This window comes from Myotis nattereri (assembly GCF_964212035.1).
Source record: "Myotis nattereri genome assembly, chromosome: 2".
Taxonomy (NCBI): domain Eukaryota; kingdom Metazoa; phylum Chordata; class Mammalia; order Chiroptera; family Vespertilionidae; genus Myotis; species Myotis nattereri.
In genome coordinates, this window is record NC_138076.1 from 192914314 (window position 1) to 192937980 (window position 23667).

The 23667-nt window shown below is 37.8% G+C and overlaps 1 protein-coding gene across 1 annotated transcript; it reads left to right on the forward strand.

The window, feature by feature from the left end:
- The first annotated feature begins 1283 nt into the window (after window positions 1-1283).
- Window positions 1284-9557, forward strand: CD69 (CD69 molecule). Its single transcript, XM_081084706.1, has 5 exons — window positions 1284-1418; window positions 5154-5276; window positions 6577-6776; window positions 7125-7228; window positions 8138-9557. The coding sequence occupies exons 1-5, from the start codon at window positions 1361-1363 to the stop codon at window positions 8247-8249; spliced, it is 597 nt and encodes a 198-aa protein (XP_080940832.1). The 5' UTR covers window positions 1284-1360; the 3' UTR covers window positions 8250-9557.
- The last annotated feature ends 14110 nt before the right edge of the window (window positions 9558-23667 follow it).

Consider the following 23667-nt stretch of genomic DNA (forward strand, 5'->3'; position numbering starts at 1 on the left):
GGAAGAGGAGAAGAGTTGAACAACTCACCAAAATTATATCATTTACTAGTAATTACAAAACAAACCCTTGAGCTGCTATTTGGAAAACATACTAGGAAATTGACTGAAAAACAGAATGAAAGCAAAGAGAGACTTTAGGACCAATATGTACCTCTTCATGTCTTAGGTAAACAAATAAATATGATGGCCTAACTAACCTACAGGAGATGATAGTTTCCAACCCACCTAAGCAAAACATTTTCTCGAAGGCCTGATTATACAAACAGAATGTCTCTACTCTGAAGAAGTGATATTAATGATACAATTCTTGGCACCATTGTTAACCAGAATGGTATTTTGATCCCCTCCTTAAGTCACCATACATGGACATTTTGCGTTTGTTTTATGTTGATTTTAATAAGTTATCTGTATGATACTCATACTATGGCAATATATTTTTATAGTAATTATACTTAAAATGTCTTAAACCTCAGATATATGAAAAAACAATCTAGTCCATAGGGAAAAATAAGAGGATAAGATGCTACTGAGGGAAACCGGAGTGGTTTAAATGACAGTAAAATTTGATTTAAAAAAACATTAACAGGAGATAAATGAAACATAATTCAAGATAAACAATTTTAGAACATAGAAAGGAAGTTCCAGACCACAGAGTTTCTATTTCCTGCATTAAAGCACTACTTACTAAATGATACCTTAAAAAAAAAAAAAAAGAAAGAAAGAAAGCTAGTCCCCAGGAAAGAAGTAAATGACAGAATTCTGAAAGTCGACTTATAGCTTCCTAAGAAACTCTCCCACACTGAAGAGAGATGCAGGAGGATGGAGATCTTTAAATTCTTAAACAATAGATCCTCTAGCTCTAAACAGTGTCAGGTTCCTAATGGATGTCCAATAAATATTAGTTAAATGAATGAATGAATGGAATTCCAGAGAAATATTACTCTTATTTATTATTTCCATCTCAAAAATAGGAATCTCGAACTTTGAGTTTTTTATTTAGTTACACCGTTTCCCAAACTACTTTTGTTTTCTATAAATTTAAGGAAGGATGTCACAGGTTCTGGGAAATCCCACGTGTCTTTTCATGCTACACCTACAGTTGTGAGAAAGCACATTTCAGACAGTAGGGAAAACCCATAGTTCACCACAACAACACATTGTAAATTGTCTGGGCCACTGGGGCATAAATTAAAGGGAACTGGAGTGGTGGAGTGATTAGAAGTCAAGAGGAAGAGGCGGAGACAGATACGTGACTATAAATGATGAGCTCTCTCAGAGACTGAGCTAGAGATCCACCAAAGGCATTCGCTGTAGATTGGCTTGACCTGAGATTAACCAGAGGGTGTTGACTGGAATAAAGATGAACTCTGAAGATTGTTCCCTAACAGAGAACAGCTCCTTGGAGAGAGGACGACAAAGTAAGTCAGATCTTGTTTTCATATACTGGTTATAACTATCTACACAGATGGTATATACCGGGAGGGCCAAAGGTAGGTTTACAGTTGTAAGTACATGAAACACAGAGCTTATTCTGATATTATTACTTGATTAATTACTGTATTATTTTTCCAAAGAAAACAACAACTGTAAAGCTACTTTTGTGTGTTCCCCTCCCCCGCTCCCCTTAACAGGACTTAGGGAAGAAAATGAGCTTTTGTCATTTGAAGAACTTGATTACATTCTATTTCAGTCCAGATAAAAGAGAAAAATGGAAGAAGTAAATATTTCTTTAGCTATGAAAAGACAGGATCCCTGAGATGAGAGGAAACACAAAGGTGAATTTGAGAAGGTTTTCAAAGATGTGTTTCTTTGTTTCAATTTATAGTATCTCATTTTTTTAGATGAATTATAAAACTCCCTGCTCTAGCCCAGTGTACTCTCTATCATGTTTCCATATCCATCTGCACATATTCCAGGAAGCACTGACTTTCTCTATAAAAATTCTGTGTAGCACATAAGCTATTATGCTCTTGACTGCCTGCACTTCATATCTTTGTGTGCTTTCTGTGTACCTCGTCTTGCGTTCTAATGCAGCATCTTCTAGTTGCTGAAAATAAAGGTTTCCAATCTTTGAGAGACTATCCATATAGGCATCTTTACACTTACAGTGTCTAACAGTAATTTATTCATGAAATAATTCTTGAAAATGCCATCTTCTGCTTCTATAATCTTTATGGGACTCTTTTTCTACATTTCATCCTTCAGTTTCACGCATCCAGTCACTGGCTCCAAATTCCAAATGAATCACACATTTTTCTTTCTTTTTTCATCAAAATATGATTATCATAGCTATATACTATTTCCTCTTTTATATTTGTCTATTCTTTCCAGAGACCTATTTTATTTATTATACCAGAATTTTCCCATTGTTTTTCTATAACTTATTTCTATGTGGCTTTCTTCTGGGTTTTTTTTTTTTCATTTATACCTCTTCCTTTTTGAATTATTGAGGTACCCCAAAACCTAATATGTAAGAAATACAGTTTTTTTTGTCAGCAGTAATTAAGGAATGCGTTGTGGATAGCAGAGCTGAATAATCAAGAGGAAGGATTGTTTTTAAGAGTGTGTGCGTCCACTAAACTATTTTGCATTAGAAAAGCTTTGATTACCTCCCATAAACCCATCTTTCACTTTGGAACACAAAATCAACTATGGGTAGCAAGTGCAAACTATACAAAATTTCTGGTAACCACATAACCATAACTTTATGGACTAGTTGAACTACCAAAAAGAAAAAAAATTGTAATAATTAAACTACTCAATAAATAGAAGGCATAGTTGTAAAAAGGTCCTAATTCAGGAATTCTTAACTTTTCCTGAGATCATCCCCATTTTCTGTTGAATATTTAGTTGATGCTGCCTTATACATACTACATTAGTATGAAAAAACACTGGGCATAACCCTTAGGTGACTCAATATGTAATGGTGGATTTATTTTCAATTTCTCTATTAATGGGCAGGACTGTAATCAGAGCGGAAGTACACTCTTGGGGGCAGTGTTTTGTCACCTAGGTGATGAACCAAACTGAGCAACAACAGCCCTCACTAATGGATGTCAAGTACAATCTGAAAATCATCTGCACAGTTTACCCACTGGCTAAGCCAATAGACTGGAGTAGACTTTGGAGTCCCTGAGCTATCTGGCTGAGTTAATACTGGCTCAGGAACAAGAGTTGTGCTGCTGCATTGAGGCTAAGAAGCATGATGAGAAGTGAAACTAGACAGAGAGCTCTGAACTTGCTATCTACCTACCCTGGGCTCCTTTTGGTAACAGCTGGATTCTGGTGAAAAAAAAAAAGAAGATGGGCTTTGAGGAGCTGAGAGAAATAGAACTAGATAGGAAAGAAGTAAATCTGAATGCAGCTCTACGCTGGGAAAAACCACCCCAGAAGCAGAAGCTGATGCTGACATTCAGTACATGGTAAATTCCTCGTAAAGAAAGCAACATCTCTTAGCCCACTTTAACTTTAAAGAAATGTTTTAAGGAAAAATACGTGCATTTCAAGATATGTGCTCTTAATTATACAAGTCATCTAAATTCAAAAACATGATACTTTCTCATTTTGAGACTGTTTTTATGGTAAATTTTAATATCATTCTCATAGCAATTTTATATTTTGGTTTCTCAGAACATAACAGGGATCTGTGTATTTCTTGTGAGGCCAAAGTTTTTAAAAATGACAGCTCTTCCTAGCAAAACTCAAATTTAAACTCTGAGCCACAGGATCCCGTTGTCTCCTTTCTCAATGAATTTATTTACATTTTGAAACAGATATCCTTCTACATTTTCTTTGGTGTGTGTGTCTGTGTAACTAAGAATCATCATTGACATCATACTTATATTCTAAATCCTTCCACAGAAATATTTTTATTGGTGAAATCAAAATTTTACTTTGTTTTAGCATTAAACAAAGGATAAATGGGAAAAAAATAACTTCTTCCCAATGTTTGGTCTTTAATACTGTTAGATTTCTTCTATTATTTTAAATTATCTTGAAAATTCAAATATTTTACTGTTCATTCTCATATTTTGTGGTATAGTTTACATACAATGGATGCATAGATCATAAGTGTGCAGTTTAATGAGGTATAATTACAACTCCAACATTTGAAATTGTCATCACTCTAGAAAGTTCCCCTGTATTCCTTTCTACTCAGATTGCCTTTCCTACGTACATAACAGCTTTCACTTTTCTGAATTCTGTCACCATAGTTTAGTTCAGCAATTCTTAAATGTTACATTAAATAAAATATGCAGTATGTAACTGTAGGTGGATTTTTTCACTCAACTTTTTTAAATTTTTCCATTTTGTTGCATGTATCAGTTGTTCTTTTTTTAATATGTCCTTTTATGGATAATAGCATAATTTGTTTTCAGTTTTCCTGTTGATGGGTATTTAGGTTATTTCCTAGAATTTAGCTCTCAAGAATAAAACTGCTATGAACATTTTTATACAAAGCATTTTTGAGACATATTTTCATTCCTTTTGAGAAAATACATGGGAGTAGAATTGCTGGATCACATGGTAGGTGTATGCTTAATTGTGTAAGAAACAGTTTTCTAAAGTTTTGGGGTTTTTTTCATTTTACTCTTCCAACAGTAAAATGAAACTTATAAAAATTTCAATTGTTTCACATCTGTACCAACTTTACCAAAAATTATTATCAGTTGTTTTTATTTTCTGTCATGCCAGTTATAGATATGAATATATCAATTCAATATTTTTTATTATACTATTCCCCATTTATCCTCATTTACATCATTACTCTTAAACAGTAAATAGTAAATACAGAGAGGTTAAGGGATTATGATTATGATTTTTTTTAATATGTCATCTAGGATAATCAGGTGTTTAATAAATGTTCTTATTGTGAGTAAAGCAATAAAACTATGGTGACACAGAATTTTCATAGCTACTAAGTACATATATTGGGAAGATATTTTATGTTCTCATCATTATGCCTATATTGTTTCATTTCTAACCCCTCCAAAAATTATCCAAATTCATTCAAATTTGGGGGAAATTGGCATAAATTTTATAGACGATAGGGCGATACATTACTTTTTAAATTAAATACTGCAAGAAAATATCAAATGTCCCCATCTTACTCCTGTAGTCTGCCTGAACTCACAACAACCTTCTCTCTTCAGATAATGCTGCCAGCCTTCACTTTGCCACACATCATGAAGGGTCCCTTCAAGTTCCTATCCCATGTGCTGTCCTGAACGTGGTCATCGTCACCGTCTTGATCATAGCTCTCATCGCTTTATCAGGTGGGTCTGCACTTCGTGAATCCATCGAGTCTCTCTGCTGTATCTGTTGTAATCTCAGCTGAAATCAGTGGGATTCCTTGGTCCAATTAATCAGCAATTCTGAGCAGTTTAGCAGCACCCATATATCATACATGGTGGATTTCCTAAAAAATACTAATACAATTCCACGTTCCTTGGGCTATTAATATAATACCATTTAGAGTTTTCTAGAGATTTTCTTTTTTATTAAATGTATTGGGGTGACATTGATTAATAAGATCATATAGGTTTCAAGTGTACATTTTCATGATACATTATCTGTACATTGCATGTGTGCCCACCGCCCACAGTCAGATCATCTTCCGTCACCATATATTTAGCCTCCTTTACCGTTTACTGCCCTCCAACCCCCTTCCCTCTGATAACCACCATGCTGTTGTCTGTGTCTATGAGTTCCAGTTTTAGATCATTCCTTTGTCTCCACAACTCTGGGGCCTTTCTATAAGTATGAAAAGTGTCTATGATTTATGCATTATTGTGGAAGAAAATTACATTACTATGGGTTTAAATATGGAATGAAAGGAGCTGATTTAGATTCTACATAAATCAACAGTTAGTTAGGAAAAATGTGGGCTTCACATTCATATTGACAGAAAAAAATAATATCTAAGCTATAGGTTAATCAAGATTTGGTCAGTCTTTTGTCTTTCAACTCAAAGACTGCCAAACTGTAGCTATGAATACTTATGACTGTATCTAGAAACTCCCAGAGTCAATTGTCATAAGATATTCAAAGTATACCGCTATACCAAGATACATTTGTGTGTTTTACAAACATTATATTTATAATTTTATGAAACTTTTCCAGTCATAGATCTTCTTGTGTTCTGAATTACTTCCCTGCAAATCATTCTCTCCTTCATCTTCTAATAGAGTGTTTGTCTCCTGAAAGTTTAAGTCCCTCCACCTCTGCATTCAGATTCAAAACCCTTCTTGAAATTTATAAAGCACTTTACCCTTTCTAGTCCAAGGCTGTTTTTAAGATTTTCCTTTTCTTTTTTTTCTTTTTTTGTTTTTGTTTTGCTACCACTTTCAGACATTATGGCCAAAGAGCCACCTTCTTTTCTCTTACTAGTATACCCTGTCCATGATGATTAGGCACAATGGGAGATCTGATGAGGTGATGACCTGCCTTCGCATGCGTCTCCGAATTTGCCTTTTTGCCTTTCAGCCTTCACTTTATCACCTACCCCAAGAACTAGGTTTGCATGCTGTGGGTATTTAACTTATTTTGTGACTAAAACAACTTTCTTGTCCATAGTGGGCCAGTACAATTGTCCAGCGCGATATATGTTTTCGGAACCATCAAACAACCATGTTTCTTCATGCTCAGATGATTGGATTGGATACCAGAGGAAATGCTACTTTATTTCCAATATAACAAGGAATTGGACCTTGGCCCAAAACTCTTGCTTCAAACACGGTGCTACCCTTGCTGTCATTGATTCTGAAAAGGACATGGTAAGATAATATTCAAACACAATTTCATAAAATATTGCTGTTTTCTTTTATAGAGCTAATCTGTGATGTCCTTCTGTTTCCTTATAAGTGAAGAAGACATTGTATCTGTGTCCATGTAGGAACATTTAGCCTGAGGTCAGATGAGGGTCCTATTTAGTCTTGTAAATCTGGTTTGGATGCCTGGCCTCAAAGGCTAGAAATCCGAATGAGTCAATTCTATACGGAGCTAATGAATGATCAGCTACTTTACCGCAGATGCAGCTTTTGAGAAACTGATTTTGAGAATGTATTACATCTACTTACCCATAACGGCTGTTTAACAAGCACCCCCTTTGTCATTTCTTCAAGATCTTTTTAAAAAGATATGTGGGTAGAGCTGAACACTGGATTGGGCTGAAAAATGATGCTGGTCAGACATGGAAATGGTCAAATGGCAAAGAATTTAACAACGGGTAAGTTTCAAGATGTTTCTTTATCTTTCCCAGGCTGGTAGCTCAGGGAAACCATTGTCCCTGTTTCCACTGTTCTCTTTTGTATGCTTAGATACTCTTTGGAATTCTTTAAAGAAAAGCTGTCATATGATCATTTTGCTCTTTTCCTCTACTTGGAATTCATACAACAAATGCTTCTAGTAATTTGATCTCAGAAAAATAAAATTAGTGTGAATAGAAGACTCAGAAATATTCCAGAAATGATTGTGATGATAAAATCTAACATTTCCAACCTCATATTAATATTTTACTAGTGAACTAGGTTTTTAAAAACAATCCCCTCTTACTCTTTCCCTGTCCTCATCTCCACAGGGATAAAGAACAATATTTTCATGCTTAATTAGCAGCTTCTATGGACCTGAAAGAAAACTTGCCCCAGAATTAAAGATGCTGACTTTATTTTGTTATCATTTATTTTATTTTTTAAATACATATTTTTATTGATTTCAGAGAGGAAGGAAGAGTGAGAAAGAGATAAAAACACCAATGATGACAGAGAATCCCTGATCAGCTGCCTTGTGCACGCCCCCTACTGGGGATCGAGCCTGCAACTCAGGCATGTGCCCTGACCAGGAATTGAACCTTGACCTCCTGGTTCATAGATCGATGCTCAACCACTGAGCCATGCTGGCCGGCCCAAATGGATACACTTTACTCTTAGCTTTGTACCTTCCTTCCGCCTACTCTTCCTCTCAATCCCTGTCTCCTCTCTCTCTAGATTAGTTTATGATAACTAACTAAATAAATAAATAAATAAATAAATAAATAAATAATGCAGAGACCACTACTACCACAAAGTTTTTATGTTCCGTGTAACTGAATGGAAACGATGAACTGAAAGTAATTCTCCGTTGGTTTATTGTTTGGCAGGTTCAGCCTCACAGGGTCAGAGAACTGTGCATTTCTGAACAGCGCCCAGGTCAGCAGCACAGAATGTGGAAGGAACTTACATTGGATATGTAGCAAACCCTTCAGACAGTGAGGAGCCATATTTGCTTACAGACTATCACATCATGGAACTCAAGGCAATCCATGTCGATGGATGCTGCTCTATGGTCAGGTGTTTGCCGTCAGGACTTTGTGAAGAAACTTGGTATGATTTTGGAAACTTTCTTCCAAACAAGACTGTGGAACAAAAGGCAGGGGAGCTGCAGGACTATCTGCATTGCCGAATACCCTCACCGTGACCTGAAAACACCACAGGTTGATGGATATTTATGTCCAAGATTGAGAAAAATGACTTTAAACCTTTTGAATGCACTTTATACTTTTTCAAATTCAAAAATAATAAAATAGCTAGGTTTAGAGTTATTATTTATTGCCGAATGACTACCAACGATGAGTGTCCTTCACGCATTTGCACTATTAGAAGGAATTAGACGGCAGTATTAAAAACTGAATGTAAACAAAAGAAATGTTAACTGGTAGCACAGTTATTTAGTCTAAATACATTTGTTGAACTCATAGAACATTTATAGGTGGACAAATGCTTATGAAACTAAGCTTTGTAATATTTCTCTCTTTTTGGAGAAGTTTGCCAGGCTACTTTGTCACTTTTTTCTCCCAAAAGACTGGGATGACCACGTATTTATGTTGTTTGTTTGTTTTTACTTCTTCAGTGTCTTTTTTAATGGTACTTAATTCTTTGCCTTTAAAACTTTATACACCATGTTTTACAAAGATAAAAACAAAACCAAAGAACATGAGAAATATTTATAAAATAGTTAAGTGTTGAAAAGTGTGCAATATTTGATGTGGCAAATCCCTATTAGAAAAAATTCTGTATTGTTCAAACCTAGAATAATACAATATCTGATTATATATTTGTGTTTCTCCTAATCAATGTTATCACATGCAGGACTTCATGTGAGGTGTTTGTAGTGCAATAAAGTGTTTGTTTGTTTGTCTTTTGTGTCCAGTGCAATCATGAGCTGCTTTTATGTATGTTAAAATAAAAATGGAAACAAAATTACTTCTAAGAAGTGTTTGCTCCCTTAAAATACACTAAAAATTGTGTCATACTAAAAATAAGAAAAACAGAATGCTATAACATTTTCTCAAAAAGTTATCTACTGTAATGCCTTAGCTTTATAATGTGGTTTTTACTTTTTGAATTGTTTTTACATGTCTGTTTCTGAAAAGGCCTTATCCATTTTTCTGTATAAAAGCAGATGCTCAGTAAATATTATAATTGACTTGAAAAGAATCTATGCCATTTAAAATGTTCTGTCTCTATTATTTTCTTATTCTTTATTGTTTATTACCCTCATACTAAAGAAACATAAGCCTGATTGGTGTGAATGAGTTGATTGAACATTTTCCCTTACACTGAGAGATCACTGGTTCAATTCCTGATCAGGGCACTTGCCTGGATTGCAGGCTTGATCCCCAGTAGAGGGTATGCAGGAGGCAGTTGATCAATCTTTCTTTCTCATCAGATGTTTCCCTCTTTCAAAAATCAATTTAAAAATTTTTTTAAAAGATGGTTAGAACTAATAAACAAATTTAAATAAAAAGAAGCGTAGGGAAAGTAGGAGATACCTAATGTCATTTCGTGGGGACCTATTTATAACCTCACTAGAGGCCAGGTGCACAAAATTCATGCAGGGGGGCAGGGGTCCCTCAGCCCGGCTCCTGCACCCTCTCCAATCCAGGACCCCTTGGGGGATGTCCAACTGCCCTGCCCTGCCAGCCTGATGGCCCCCAACCTCCCTGCTCTGCTGGCCTGATGGCCCCCAACTGCCCTCTTCTGCTGGCCTGATCGCCCCTAACTGCAGTTGGACATCCCTCTCGCAATCCAGGACTGCTGGCTCCTAACTGCTTGCCTGCCTGCCGGCCTGAACACCTAACCGCTGCCCTGCCAGCCTGATTGCCCCTAACTGCCTCTGCCTTGGCCCCCACCACCATGGCTTTGTCTGGAAGGAAGTCGGGCATCCAGAAGATGTCCAGTCACCTGGTCTAATTAGCATATTCCCCCTTTATTGGTATAGATTATCTCTTCAATAAGAGAATAATTGGTCCTAATGACCGATGCTCTAAAAGCATCTTGTTCAATTCCAAAATGCTATACATATTTTAGTCATTTACTGTTCTGAGTCATGTTGGAAAAAATGTCTTGTGATTTGTGTTCCATGAAATGTGTAAGTGGAAAGTGTTGCTGTTAAGAGCCAGATCCAGGAGAAAGATTGCCTGAGTTCATCTCTGCCATTAACTAGTGGAATAGCTGTTTAAGTTAGAATTAGTTAGAAATGTAGCCCTAGCCGGTTTGGCTCAGTGGATGGAGCGTCGGCCTGCGGACTGAAGGGTCCCAGGTTCGATTCCGGTCAAGGGCATGTACCTGGGTTGCAGGCACATCCCCAGTAGGAGATGTGCAGGAGGCAGCTGGTCGATGTTTCTAACTCTCTATCCCTCTCCCTTCCTCTCTGTGAAAAGTCAATAAAATATATTTAAAAAAAAAAGAAAAGAAAAGAAATGTAGTTAAACGTAGCTGGAAACTGAATTAGTTAATAGATGAAAAATGACTGAAAACATACCTGGCTGAAGATAATTATTGTGATCAGTGTTTTATTTTGCTTTTCCAAGATAATTTCAATTTCTTCCTCTGAAAAGGGAAAGAATTCTTAACTGGCTTATTTTACATAATTTTAGAAATTCAATAAAGTTAAAAGTATTTTAAAAATGATAAGGTGCCATTAAAAAGCTAGATACTATAGTCAGTCTTCAATTGACTCAAAATTTTATAATATGAATATGGCAATGCTTTTCCTAAGCTTGTTCTCAATTTTTATAAATTTGACAAGACTTTTACACATGGAAATGTATAATAACTAAAATTAAATTGCTAAAAAAATTCTGGACAAATGTTAAAAAATTTATGACCAGAGAGACTGCTGGGGATAATATAAACTGATTTAGTTTAATCTTTGGAAAACAGTTTAAAAATACGTATCAGTAATCTTGAAAAGATTCATCCTTTTCTTTCATATGACAATTTTTTTTTTGGGGGGGGGAGTGGATTTTAAAGGAATAATCTTGGATGTGTAAAACATAATCACAAAAATATTTATCAAATTGCTTTTTTTTTACTAGCTATAAGTCAGAACCACTTAATTGTCCAAAACTAAAGATTTAATTAAGTATGTCTACCACATGATGAAAAATATGCCAACATTAAAAAATAATAATGAAGAATGTTTAATTATATGGGAGAATACTCAAACTGTTATTGCTAAACCAGTTAAATCATATATATACAGTAAGATTCCATGCCATTAATAAGCATTATGTTGTGCTAAAAAAAAAAATTCAGGCATAAAATAGGACCTGATGTATGATTCCATTTATATGAAATTCAAGAACAGGAAACACTAAGCGACAGAGACAGAAATCAGTGGTTGCCTCTGTAAGTGAGGCAGGAGGAAGAAGTGTGAGGGGCATGAGGTACTTTCTGGTCTACATCTTATGGTCTACATCTTATTAGAGTGGTGTTCATAAGCATACACACCTGTCAAAACATAACAAATAGATACCTTAGTTCCACATTTTATTGGGTACAAATATACGACAATAAAAATTGTCAACATATCAAAAAATATTAATCATATGCTTGCTTTTCTTCTAAGCAGAAAGAAAGAAAAATTTCAAAGGTAAACAAAATGGTTTTCCCTGAGTAGTAGGAATATAGGAAATATTTATGTTCTTCCCTATGCTTCTCTGTAGATTCAAAGTGTTTTATAATGAATAGTTTTTTACTCTTGTAAGAAAAACGTCTATTTTAAATAAACCCAAATACACGATCATTAAAGGAAATAATTTTATGACTTAAAGTACAACTTTACTTTCTAGTAACTAATTAGAAATAATTACTTTCTAGTAATTACAAGTTTGCTTCATGAATCTTCCCTTTGCTGTGCTAACCTGTCTTTTGGCTCCGCCCCCATGACCCCCACCCCGCCCCGTTGTGGGCACCCACAGCAGCAGTGTCATCTAGTGGCGGGATAAATGGTTGCACTTTTTGTTTTGTCCTCTCCTGGGCCAGAAGATATATTTAACCCGGAACAATTGTGACTTTTATTTGTAAGCACAGTGTTATAGATACTGTAATTCAGTTTTTGTGTTTAATTACAGAGACATTTTACCTAGCTTCTGTCCCACAATAGAAATAAAAATCATCTGCACTCCAAATAGTAGTATCTAAAATGCACTTTTATTCTGTTTTGTTTTGTTTTTCAGCTTTTTTGAAGAAGAATCATTATACCAAAAATTATACCTAATTAATGTATACAATTTGGTGACTTTGGACAAATGAGTTGCCATCACCACAATCCAAGTAATACACATACTCACCACCTCCAAAAAGTTACTTTGGCTCCTGTGTGGGTTTGCATAGGTGCTGTGGTAAGAAACAACATGAAAACTAACCTCTTAATGAATTCAGTGAAGTTGCAATATACAAAATCAATATATGAAAGTCAAGTGCATTGCTATACACCAACAATGCACTATTTGAAAAAGAAATTAGGAAAGCAATCTCACTTGCAATAGGAACAAAAAGAATAATATATTTAGAAATAAACCTAATCAAAGAGAAGAATGGCATGCATTGAAAACTTTAAAACATTGATGAAACTAATTAGAGCAGACATAAGCAAATGTGAAGGTATTCTGTGTTCATGAATTAAAAGAATTAATATTGTTAAAATCCTCATATTACCCAAAGTGCACTATAAATAGTGCAATTCCTACCAAAATTCCTAAGACATTTTTTGCAGAAATGTATTCAAAAAAGAACTAAAATTTATATGGAATGACAAAAGACCCCAAATAGGCAGAACAATCTTGAGTGAGAAGAACAAAGATGTAATGTTACACTTCCTTATTTCAAAATATATTACAAAGGTACAATAATCAAAGGAGTATGGCACTGGAATAAGCATGTAGACCAATTGAACTGAATAGATAACTACATAATAAACCCACACAACTGGTCTTTGACAAAGGTGTCAAGAATACACAATGGATAAAGGATAATCTCTTAAATGTTGGGAAAAACTGGAGGTCAATCTCCAAAATAATGAAATTGGATCGTCATCATTTCCCACACACAAAAATTAACTCAAAATAGATTTAAAAATTGAGCACAAGATCTGAAACCATGAAAGTTATAAAAGGAAAGATAGCAAAAAACTTCTAGATATTGGTCTTTGCAATGATTTTTTGAATAGAACACCAAAAGCTCAGGCTGTCACAAAAGGTTAGATTTCTTTTTTTATGGCCAACTAATATTCCATTGTGTAAATGTCCCACAGTTTTTTCATCTATGCCTTTACTGGTGGATACTTGGGCTATTTCCAGATCTTGGCTAGTGTAAATAACGCTGCAATGATCAAAGGGGTGCATATATTCTTTCGAATTAGTGTTTCATGTTTCTTTGGATATATTCCCAGAAGCGGAATTGTGGGTCAGAAGGCAGTTCCATTTTAATTTTTTGAGGAAATTCCATACTGTTTTCCACAGTGGCTGCACCAGTCTGCATTCCCACCAGCAGTGCACGAGTGTTCCTTTTTCTCCACATCCTCGCCAGCACTTGTCGTTAATGGATAGGATTCACTGATGACTAGCCATTTTGACAGACATGAGGTAAGAAAGTCAATTACAAAGGTGAACAAGGAATGCATGAAGAATGTCCAAGAAGACTCTGAAGGCAGAGGCTATAAGATCATTGGTGGGACAGAAGGAAACTGATCCGTGAGAATGGGCTGGCTAATGACTAAGTAGCTGGTACCCGTGGCAGAGAGAAGGCCAATAATGTGCGTAAAAGAAGCTCTGAGGGAGCAGAACCCAGTGAGAGGTTATGACAAGAGAAGGATGGAATTAGAGGGAGATGAGAGCTGAGAGAGCAATCACTGAGGAGAGAAGGGTCTCCAGAGAGTCCTCAGGACAAGAAGGTGACAAAAAGACCGGAACTAGAGAGGGCTAAGCACAGGGTGGTTAGAAACTAGACCTACGGAGTGTTTGCTGAAAGAGTGGATGTCGGAAACAGACGAAGAAGAAAGGCCCCACTGCAGCTCAAACTCCAGCCTTGCTATCGCAGTGATCTTGCTGTAAGAGTTACTGAGACAGAAGCATCCATCAGGTGCTCAAACCTCTGAGGGAAGGCAGGGGAGGGTGGGGGGAGATCAACCAAAGGACTTGTATGCATGCGTATAAGCATAACCAATGGACACCGACACCAGGGGGGTGAGCGCATGAACAGGAGTGGGGTGGGGGGGACTGGGGGGGGGGTAAGGACACATATGTAATACCTTAATCAATAAAGAAAAAAAATATTTGTTAAAAAAAAATTAAAGAAGAGTGACTGAGAGTTGCCCTTAGGCGAGAGCTGGAGCTGTAGGAGATGGAAGACACACTCCAGCTGGTCCAGCTGGAACAGCACAGGGCCTGGAAGTCCTAGCAGAAGTCACATTTCTCCATGTTCCTGACGTTACCAGATCCCCTTTCTCCTCACGTTGCCCTTTCTATGGTTTCTCCTACTCAGTGTCAACCCAAGCTGCACTGGGGCCTTGGATCTTCATAGGCCATGCTAGATGGAAAGATACAGGAAAGCATGGAAATAAATTCTCCACTTTTTCCAAAGAGAAAGCCAGTCTTGGGCCATCTCTGCTATTTTAGGGCAAGCTCTCCAAGCTTGGAAACCAAGAGATTGTATCACATGTGCCTGAGACCAGAGGCTTCTTGTATGAGGCTAAGTAGAACTGGCCTTGGAGGAAGACTCTTGGGGGATTAGATGTTGATAGCCCCAACCATTAGTATACGAGGTTAAATGGCCACTGAGGTTATGGTCACACGAGGTTAAATGGTAAGGTGTGTGTGTGTGGGGGGGGGGGGGGTTGCTTTTATCATTTGCATAGTGATTTTACATACATTATTCTACATGAAACTCACAACAATTCTGTGGTAAGGAATTCAGTTTTTGTTTTTCTCAATAAGGAATCGAAGACATAAAAAAAAAATTAAACCACTTATTCAAAATCCAAGTCAAGTTTTGCCTCCAATGACACTTGAGATGGGAGAGGATGACTGCTTCACCTTGGTAAGGGACTCCCGTTCTGCAGACATCCTGAACTCCTGTAATACACCCTGGCCCTTACATCACTGTGCTTGGAATTTTACTATGGAGCCTTCTACCCCTCTACCTCAGGGCTAAGAACTTTTATCCACACTAGCCCCTGTCTTGCCCAATCTATCCCCCAAGAAGGATAATATTCTATCATTTTTTTCTAAGAGTTTCCATTTTGATGTGTCTCTGTGTTTAACATAATTGATGTTATAAACAAGGGAAGAATACAGGAACAAAATAGAATCAATTTCTGGTAGTGTCTGGGCCTAAAATTTTCTTACCAAATTGTTGTCTTTCACAAATATTAGCAAAAACTGACATTGCTTTCAGAGTGACACATGGGGAAAGAAATGCACATCACACTCCAGTGCAAACAAATTAAAAATCAATTCTTAATAATTTCCCCTAAAATCTCTTTTAGATTATCTGCTCCCTGGGGCCTCAATTTTCTAATCTTCATCTATACAATTCCTCACATTTCCGGTCCCTTTCTTTCTCGGGTCCTCAGATCTTCCCCTAACATGTTATATTCTTCTCATTTATTTTGCAGAGAAATCCACCTCTCCCCAGTCTTTATCCCAACCCGAGCTCACAAATTCATCACATTTTGGGAGTAAGTGGGAACCCTCACTCATATACACTTGATTGACTAGATTATTATGACCGGCCAGTTATTATGACCACCCCATCAGTACAATGAAGTGAATTAGTTGTGCAAATAATACTAATAATAAAAAAACCTTGAGAGTATTTGCTATAGAAGTTTTCAATATTCAGTATTTTTGGAAGTGTTAATGAAGTACTGATGAGGTGGTCATAGTAATCTGGCCACTCAGTATAATCCAATATTTTACAAGAACAGCACTGTTATGTATAACAATGTATTTTGGTTACTTATGCTAAGAAGTCTTCTTTGATTTTTCTTATATATTCTCTATATTTTCATAAAAATTCCCTTTTACCTCTTAATAGTTATATTTTTAGAAAGATGGACCAAATTATTATATAGGAAAGTTGATATATCCCCAAGGTAGGACAGTGAAAGTATATTGCTGTCCTTGCCAGCTGAAAGCAAACTGCTTCTGGTAGTTTTTGCTAGCAGGGACTGGGGGCGGGGGGGGGGGGGGAGAGTAGGGATAGTTTGTCAGATCAACAGGTGCATACCAAATATCAAGCAATGTGTTAATTCCCTCCAGCAACAAAACCATGACTGAAACAGCAGCTGTAATAGGCATCACTACCTGGTTACGTTTACAATAATTTACTGTCATTCTCCAAGATTCATCTCTTTTCTGTACAAGTCAAATACGTAGGGGAGCTGGATGGGTATTTGTTAGACATCACCACCCCAGTTTCTTTCAAGTTATTGAGGGTGGCACTAATCTCTGCAAGAATGTGGTAAAGCTCTTGGCTAACGATTGCCATTGGAAGAGGCATTCTAGTAGCTTCCACCTGTTCTTTCCCATCATAACAAGCTCTCACTCCACAGGTCATGGAACCAATGTGGGGATTCTGCCAGCTGTTGAGTATACCTATTCCAATTATACATTTCGGAACTGGGGCACTGATCACATACATGGTTGGTTCAAGAACCCACTGGACTCACTGTGAGGCCTGCCTAAGCCAGAACCCCATCGTGAGAGCACAGCAATATTCTCGGTCTTCTAAATTAGCGTCAGTTCAGAGCCAGTGCCCAATAACTCCACTGAAGTCTGATTATTTCCCTTTCCTCAGTACACAGGTACCCAGGAAAATGGTTATAGGACTCTTTGAAGAAAAGTGGGGGGGGGGGATTAACTACACAAACTTTTCACTTTAGCCGAGTCCTTCTGTAATGGGCTTGCCCCCTGCCACAACTCTTAATTAAAGCGATTCCTGTTTTGTAAACTGGCTCAGGTCTGGAATGGATTGAGGGGACATGGCCCTCTGCTTTTAGGATTTGAGTTAGACTTCTGCTAACTTGCCCTAAAACTCTCCTAAGGGAGGGCATTACAAGATTCTTAAAAAACAAGTTAACTTCCTTTGACAGAAATAGAAGGGCTACTTTCCCTGGCAAAAAGGGCTCTTTAGAATGTAGGATTCTATGCCCATAGCTTGATTGGAATATTCCCATATTCTCTATTCTAGTTTTTAAGATCTCATTCCTTCTCAGTCAGTGCCCTCACTTTAACAACAGACATCCTGTAACGTTGGGAATCCAGGACATTCCTCTTCTCAGCCCCTCACAACGCAACTAACAGGGGTTTTATCTCTAGACCAATTCTCTGGAAATGTTCTAGATATTTCTAGGGACTTGCCTAGTTTGTCCCTAAACACACTTAACAAAAATAAGTAGTGTAATGAGTCTGAAAAGAACACCCAATTGATAGACCTAGAGAGCTTTCGCCCTTGCAGAGAGGTGTGTGTTGCAATAGTGCCCTCTTTTGGACATTCTGAGAACAGCACCCTAGTAATGGATTAGTTGAAGTAGCCCCCTCTCGTGGACATTCTGAAAATAACACTCTTTGTAAGGAATTCTGTGATTCTGAAAAGAAAACCCAATTGACAGTCCTAGAGGGTTCTCGCCCTGTAGGGTGGTGTTGCAATAGTACACTCTTTTTGATGTTGTTGTTGTTTGTTTTTAATATATTTTTATTGATTTCAGAGAAAAAGGGAGAGGGAGAGAGAGATTGAAACATCCAAGATGAGAATCATTGATCGACTGCCTCCTGCACACCCCTAATGGGGATCAAGCCTGCAACCCAGGTATGTCCCCTTGACTAGAATTGAACACGGAATCCTTCAGTCCCCAGGCCACTGCTCTCTCCACTGAGCCAAACCAGCCAGGGCAATAGTACGCTCTTGTGGACATTCTGAGAACAGCAACCTAGTAAGGGATTAGTTGCAATGGTGCCCTCTTGTGGTCATTCTCAGAACAGCACTCTAGTAAGGAATTCTGAGTCTGAAAATAAACCTCAATTGATAGACCTAAAGGGAAATTTCCGGAGGATGAGGCCCAGAAATCAGGATTTAAAAAAAAATTCCCAGGTGATTCTAATGTGCAGCCAAGGTTGAGAACCATTGCTCTAGCCCAGGGGTCCTAAAACGATGGCCCACGGGCCACCCGCAAATACAAATACTGCATTTGTTCCCGCTATTTTACTTCAAAATAAGATATGTGCAGTGTGCATAGGAATTTGTTCATAGCTTTTTTTAAAACTATAGTCCGACCCTCCAAAGGTCTGAGGGACAGTGAACTGGCACCCTGTTTAAAAAGTTTGAGGACCCCTGCTCTAGCCAGTGGTCGGCAAACCGCGGCTCTTTGGCCCCTTGAGCCGCATATTACCATTTTATTATATAGGATAGAGGCCTGGTGCATGGGTGGGGGCCGGCTTGTTTGCCCTAAAGGGTGTCCCGGATCAGGGTGGGGGTCCCGCTGAGGTGCCTGACCAGCCTGGGTGAGGGGATGAGGGCCGTTTTCAGGCTGGCCACACCCTCTTCAGGGTGGGGGTCCCCCCTGGGGTCCCTGGCTAGCCTGGGTGAGGGGCTGAGGTCCATTTTCAGGCTGGCCACACCCTCTTCAGGTAGGGGTCCCCGCTGGAGTGCCTGGCCAGTCTGGGTGAGGGGCTGATGGCTGTTTGCAGGCTGGCCAAGCCCCCCAGCACGGACCCTCAACCCATGAGGGCGTGGCCATCCTGGGTGAGGGGCTGATGGCTGTTTGCAGGCTGGCCACGGCCTTTAGCCACCCAAGCTCCCAGTGGAGGCTGGCTGGAAGCAGGTATCTGGGATTTATCTTCTATAATTGAAACTTTGTTGCCTTGAGTGGAGGCCACAGCCGGCCCTGGCAGGCGAGAAGCTTGGCTTCTTCCATCGCTGGGGCAACCAAGCCTTCTGCTTGCTCCAGCTCCGTGGCTGCTGGCCGCCATCTTGGCTGGGTTAATTTGCATATAGTCACTCTGATTGACTGGTGGGCATGGCTTGGGGCGTAGTGAAGGTGTGGTCAATTTGCATGTTTCTCTTTTATTAGATATATATCTATAAAAAGAAGTAATATGCAAATTAGGCCAGGACGCTGTAATGGTCACGACCAGTTCAGGAGGAGGGGCAGGGCGCTGCCCCAAGCCTAAGAGAACAACATGCAGGCGTGGCCTGGAGTCTGAGAGAACTACACACAGAGGGGAGGCCCGACCCCAGCAGCCCCTGAGTGGAGGCAGGGGGTTGTGCCCAAGCTGCCATTGCCACTGGGCCCCAGCAGCCCCTGAGCGAAGGTAGGGGCGTGCCCAAGTCACCACCTGGCCCCAGCAGGAGCAGGCCTAAGCAGTCAGTAGGACATCTCCTGAGGGCTCCCAGAGTGTGAGAGGGGGCAGGCTGGGCTGAGTCCCTCCCCCCAGTGCACAAATTTTGTGCACCGAGCCTCTAGTTGTTATATAATTTTATTTCTCCAAAGGTAGGTTGTTCTACTCTAGCATTTCCTTTTGCATTTCCTTTTGAAAGACATGGCAGGACCAGCATGAAGTGGGCATAGAAAAGAACTAGAAGTCAAGAAAAAAAAATAAAAATAAAAGTGATAACACACAAGAGAAATAAGAAAAGTACTGTAATTATGGAAGTCCCTTGCAAGAGAGTGAAGTTCCTCTCACTGGAAGTGAAGTGTACCCCCTGACTGAGTCAGCAGGGACATTGAATAAATTTCAGCTCAGACGCTTATATAACTGAGCGGTTGGGTTTACTGTCTTAGACGTCTGCTATCTCATTGAGAAGAGCTGGAAAAGCTGCCTCTTCAGCCTGGATCTCAGAATAACAAGTACAGCCAGACCGGCAGCCTGAGACAGCTGTGTGGTTCCCAGCTTCTAGCAAACAGCTCTCAGCCAATGCAGCACAGACAAGTGAGTGAGCCAGGGTTTGGGGTATGGTTTGTAATTAGCGTTAATGTGGCCATGGCTACCTGGTAACAAAGTTTATGGTTTTAAAATGGCATTTAGACTTTTGGATTAATTTGTACTAGAGATAAAGACTTGATGGAAAGAATCTATCCACAGGTTTCCCCAATCTCTCTGGCTGGAGAACCTAGTGAGGGAACATGGCTACAGAACCTGGCTGGAGAACCTGGAGACAGAACCTGGCTGGAGATCCTAACCAGAACTTCGCTGGAGAGCCTGACCAGAACTTGGCTAGAGATCCTGGCTAGGCTGCTGATCAACTGAACGCTGTCTCCGTGTCATTCCTTCTTCGCCGACTCCGTCCTCACCTTTGGGGATCCCTGGACCTGCTGGGGTTGGACCCCGGCAAGTTTAAAGTACTACAATGTTTGGGGATGTTTCAGAAAGTTGCCTCTTACAACAAATATGAGATCAGAGGATTCTGCTTATAGTGAATGGTTAGTAAAACTTTGAGATGGCAAACTTGATAGCAGTTTTCATTTAGGAATGGATATTATTGAAATTCCCTGGGAAATGATTTGTAATAGATCTATTATTGAAGCTACCTTTGGAAATAGTATATCTATAGATAATATTAAAAATATATCTAAACATGCAATTCTTTGTCAAAAAATGGGCACGTTCAAAAATTAAATGAAGAAATTTCAGATATACTCGATGGAGATTTCCACACATATTTGAGTGATGATTCCATTCATTCAACAGAAGATGCTGAAAAGAAAAGTTTTGCCATCAAATTTCTGAATAGTATTACTCCTTTGAGAATGCCATGTCATAAATTAAAATTGAAAGTGGGTGTAATCATCATGCTATTGGGAAATTTTAATAGTAAATGGGGTCTCTGTAATGGTACCAGATTTATTATCAAAAGATTATGACCTAACATTATTGAAGCTGAAGTATTAACAGGATCTGCAGAGGGAGAGGTAGTTCTGATTCCAAGAATTGATTTGTCCCCATCTGACACTGGGGTCCCATTTAAATTGATTTGACAACAGTTTCCTGTGATGCCAGCATTTGCGATGACTATTAATAAATCACAGGACAAACTCTAGACAGAGTAGAAATATTCCTACCTGAACCAGTTTTCACACAAGGTCAGTTATAGGTTGCTTTCTCTTGAGTTCAAAGAGCACGTGACGTTAAAGTTCTAAATACTTCGTCACAAGGGAAATTAGTCAAGCACTCTGAAAGTGTTTCACTTTTAATGTGGTGTACAGGGAGATATTAGAATAAGTTTAATCAGTTTATCAGTCAGTGTTTGCATCACTGTTGTTTTTATATCATGTTTTTGTTGTATTCATATCATGTTTTTGTTGTTTTTATATCATGCCTCTGTTGTTGTTATATCCTTTTGTTACTGTTTATTTATTAATAAATTTATATATTATTTTCATATACATTTTACTAATTTTCTTTCATTTCTCACACTTCTACTATAGAGAAAGGGCAAATAGCAATATTAAAATATTTCCTCTGATTAATTCCCTCTTAATGTGCATGAATTTCGTGCACTGGGCCACTAGTTTGACAGTAAGCCCTACACTTCATCATACAGGTAACATTTTAGGCCAGGCAAAGCATATGAATTCAGTTTGCTTTATATTCAAATAATATGGTGTTGGGGTTAGAGTAAAAGCACACATCAGAGGAAATTATTTTCTCTAAGTCTTCCAATAAGCATTCATTCTATATCCTTTTTCTTCTTTGGTATATTTTTTTCAGGTTTCAAGAAATTGGAAAGGGAGAATGTGCCTATCTACACAAAACTGGGATTAGTGGTTCCAGTACCCATTTGGTTAGAAAATGGATTTGCAGCAAACTGGACACACATATTCCAAGAAGTTAAGACATCATAGACCTAAGATCTTTTACATAAAATATAGCTTTTATTTTCCTTATAAGAAATATGTTATATTAACATAAAAGTACATGAAATTAATGTTTAGAAATTTTTATTGGTGTTTCACTCTAAATCTCTAAATTAACTTGTTATAAATTTACTAAATTCTTGGCATTCAAGAAGTATACACCTCAGCATCTATAAAAGTTCCCAAATTTTATAGAATAAAATTTCTTATATGTAATACATTAAAATATGAATGAACAATTTAAATGACATTTTAAGATGTAATCATGAATTCAGAATAATGTCATTTAAAATTACTTGTTTTATAAAAAACGATGATATTTTTGCAGTCTCCCTACTTTTATTATCAATAACCATTGGTTGGTTTTCTTTTAATTTTGCAATATTTGCATTACTTTATGAGATTCACTCATGAATTCAGTGTAATTCAAACACAATAACAGTGTTTAAATTTGTTGATTTATTATATTAAAAAATCTCTTTCACACACCAACCTCACAGCAAAAAACTAAAGCAATAATAAGATTTCACATTCAGAACATCATGTGAGAGGCCTTCAAGCTTCTGAGTAACCAGTCTTGAACTAGCAGTGTTCTATTTTTGAATGCCAATAACTTATTGCATAATGGGAAAATGGATAATAAACATTCAGTGGGTAGATGGGTGGGGGACTGGGTTTGAATTTTGCTGCTCAAATTTCTCTCTATTTGAAAAAACAAATTAGGTTCTGCATCATACTGTATACTTCTTAGAGTATATTGTCTTTATATTTACTCAGCATTACCAATTCCCTTTGTAAAACAATCCTTTTCTAAAAGTTCTTGTGAAATCTGTGATCTGCATCCTATGGATACTTAATGTATATTCATTGATAGAAGTTTGAATAATTGTAACAGAACACATATTGAAGATGGGACTAGTAGTAATTTGGGAACTAACTTAGTAAAGTTTCTTATCTTTTTTTATAGACCATAATAAGTTTTCCATCTTTCTCTCCTCCCTCTTCACCTTCATTTTTACTTTCTTTTCCTCCCTGTACTCCCCCTTTTCCCTCATTCCTTATATTGATTTTTTAAAAAGAGGAAAGGAGAGTGATAAAAAGAAATATTTATGAGAGAGAAACTTCATTGATTCGCTGACTGCCTCCTGCTCGCCCCCTAGTGGAGATGGAGCCTGCAACCAGGCATGTGCCCTGACAGGGGAGGAAATTTCCTTTTGAATTGAAATCAACCATTTCATGAGTCTTTAGAAAACTCATGACTTTGTTTTTAAGGTGTTTATTTTGACTATATTCTTAAGGTCTTTACTTTACCAAACTGTATAGTATTATTACTACATCGTTCTCCTGTATCAGGAATAAATAAAATTATTTTTATTGAAAAATAGAATGTAAGAAAAGGATGACAAGGAACTTGGTATTAAATCTACAATTAGTTTAGAAAATTAGACACTGAATAGATGAACCTTCAACATTTCATTACCAAAGAGAGTA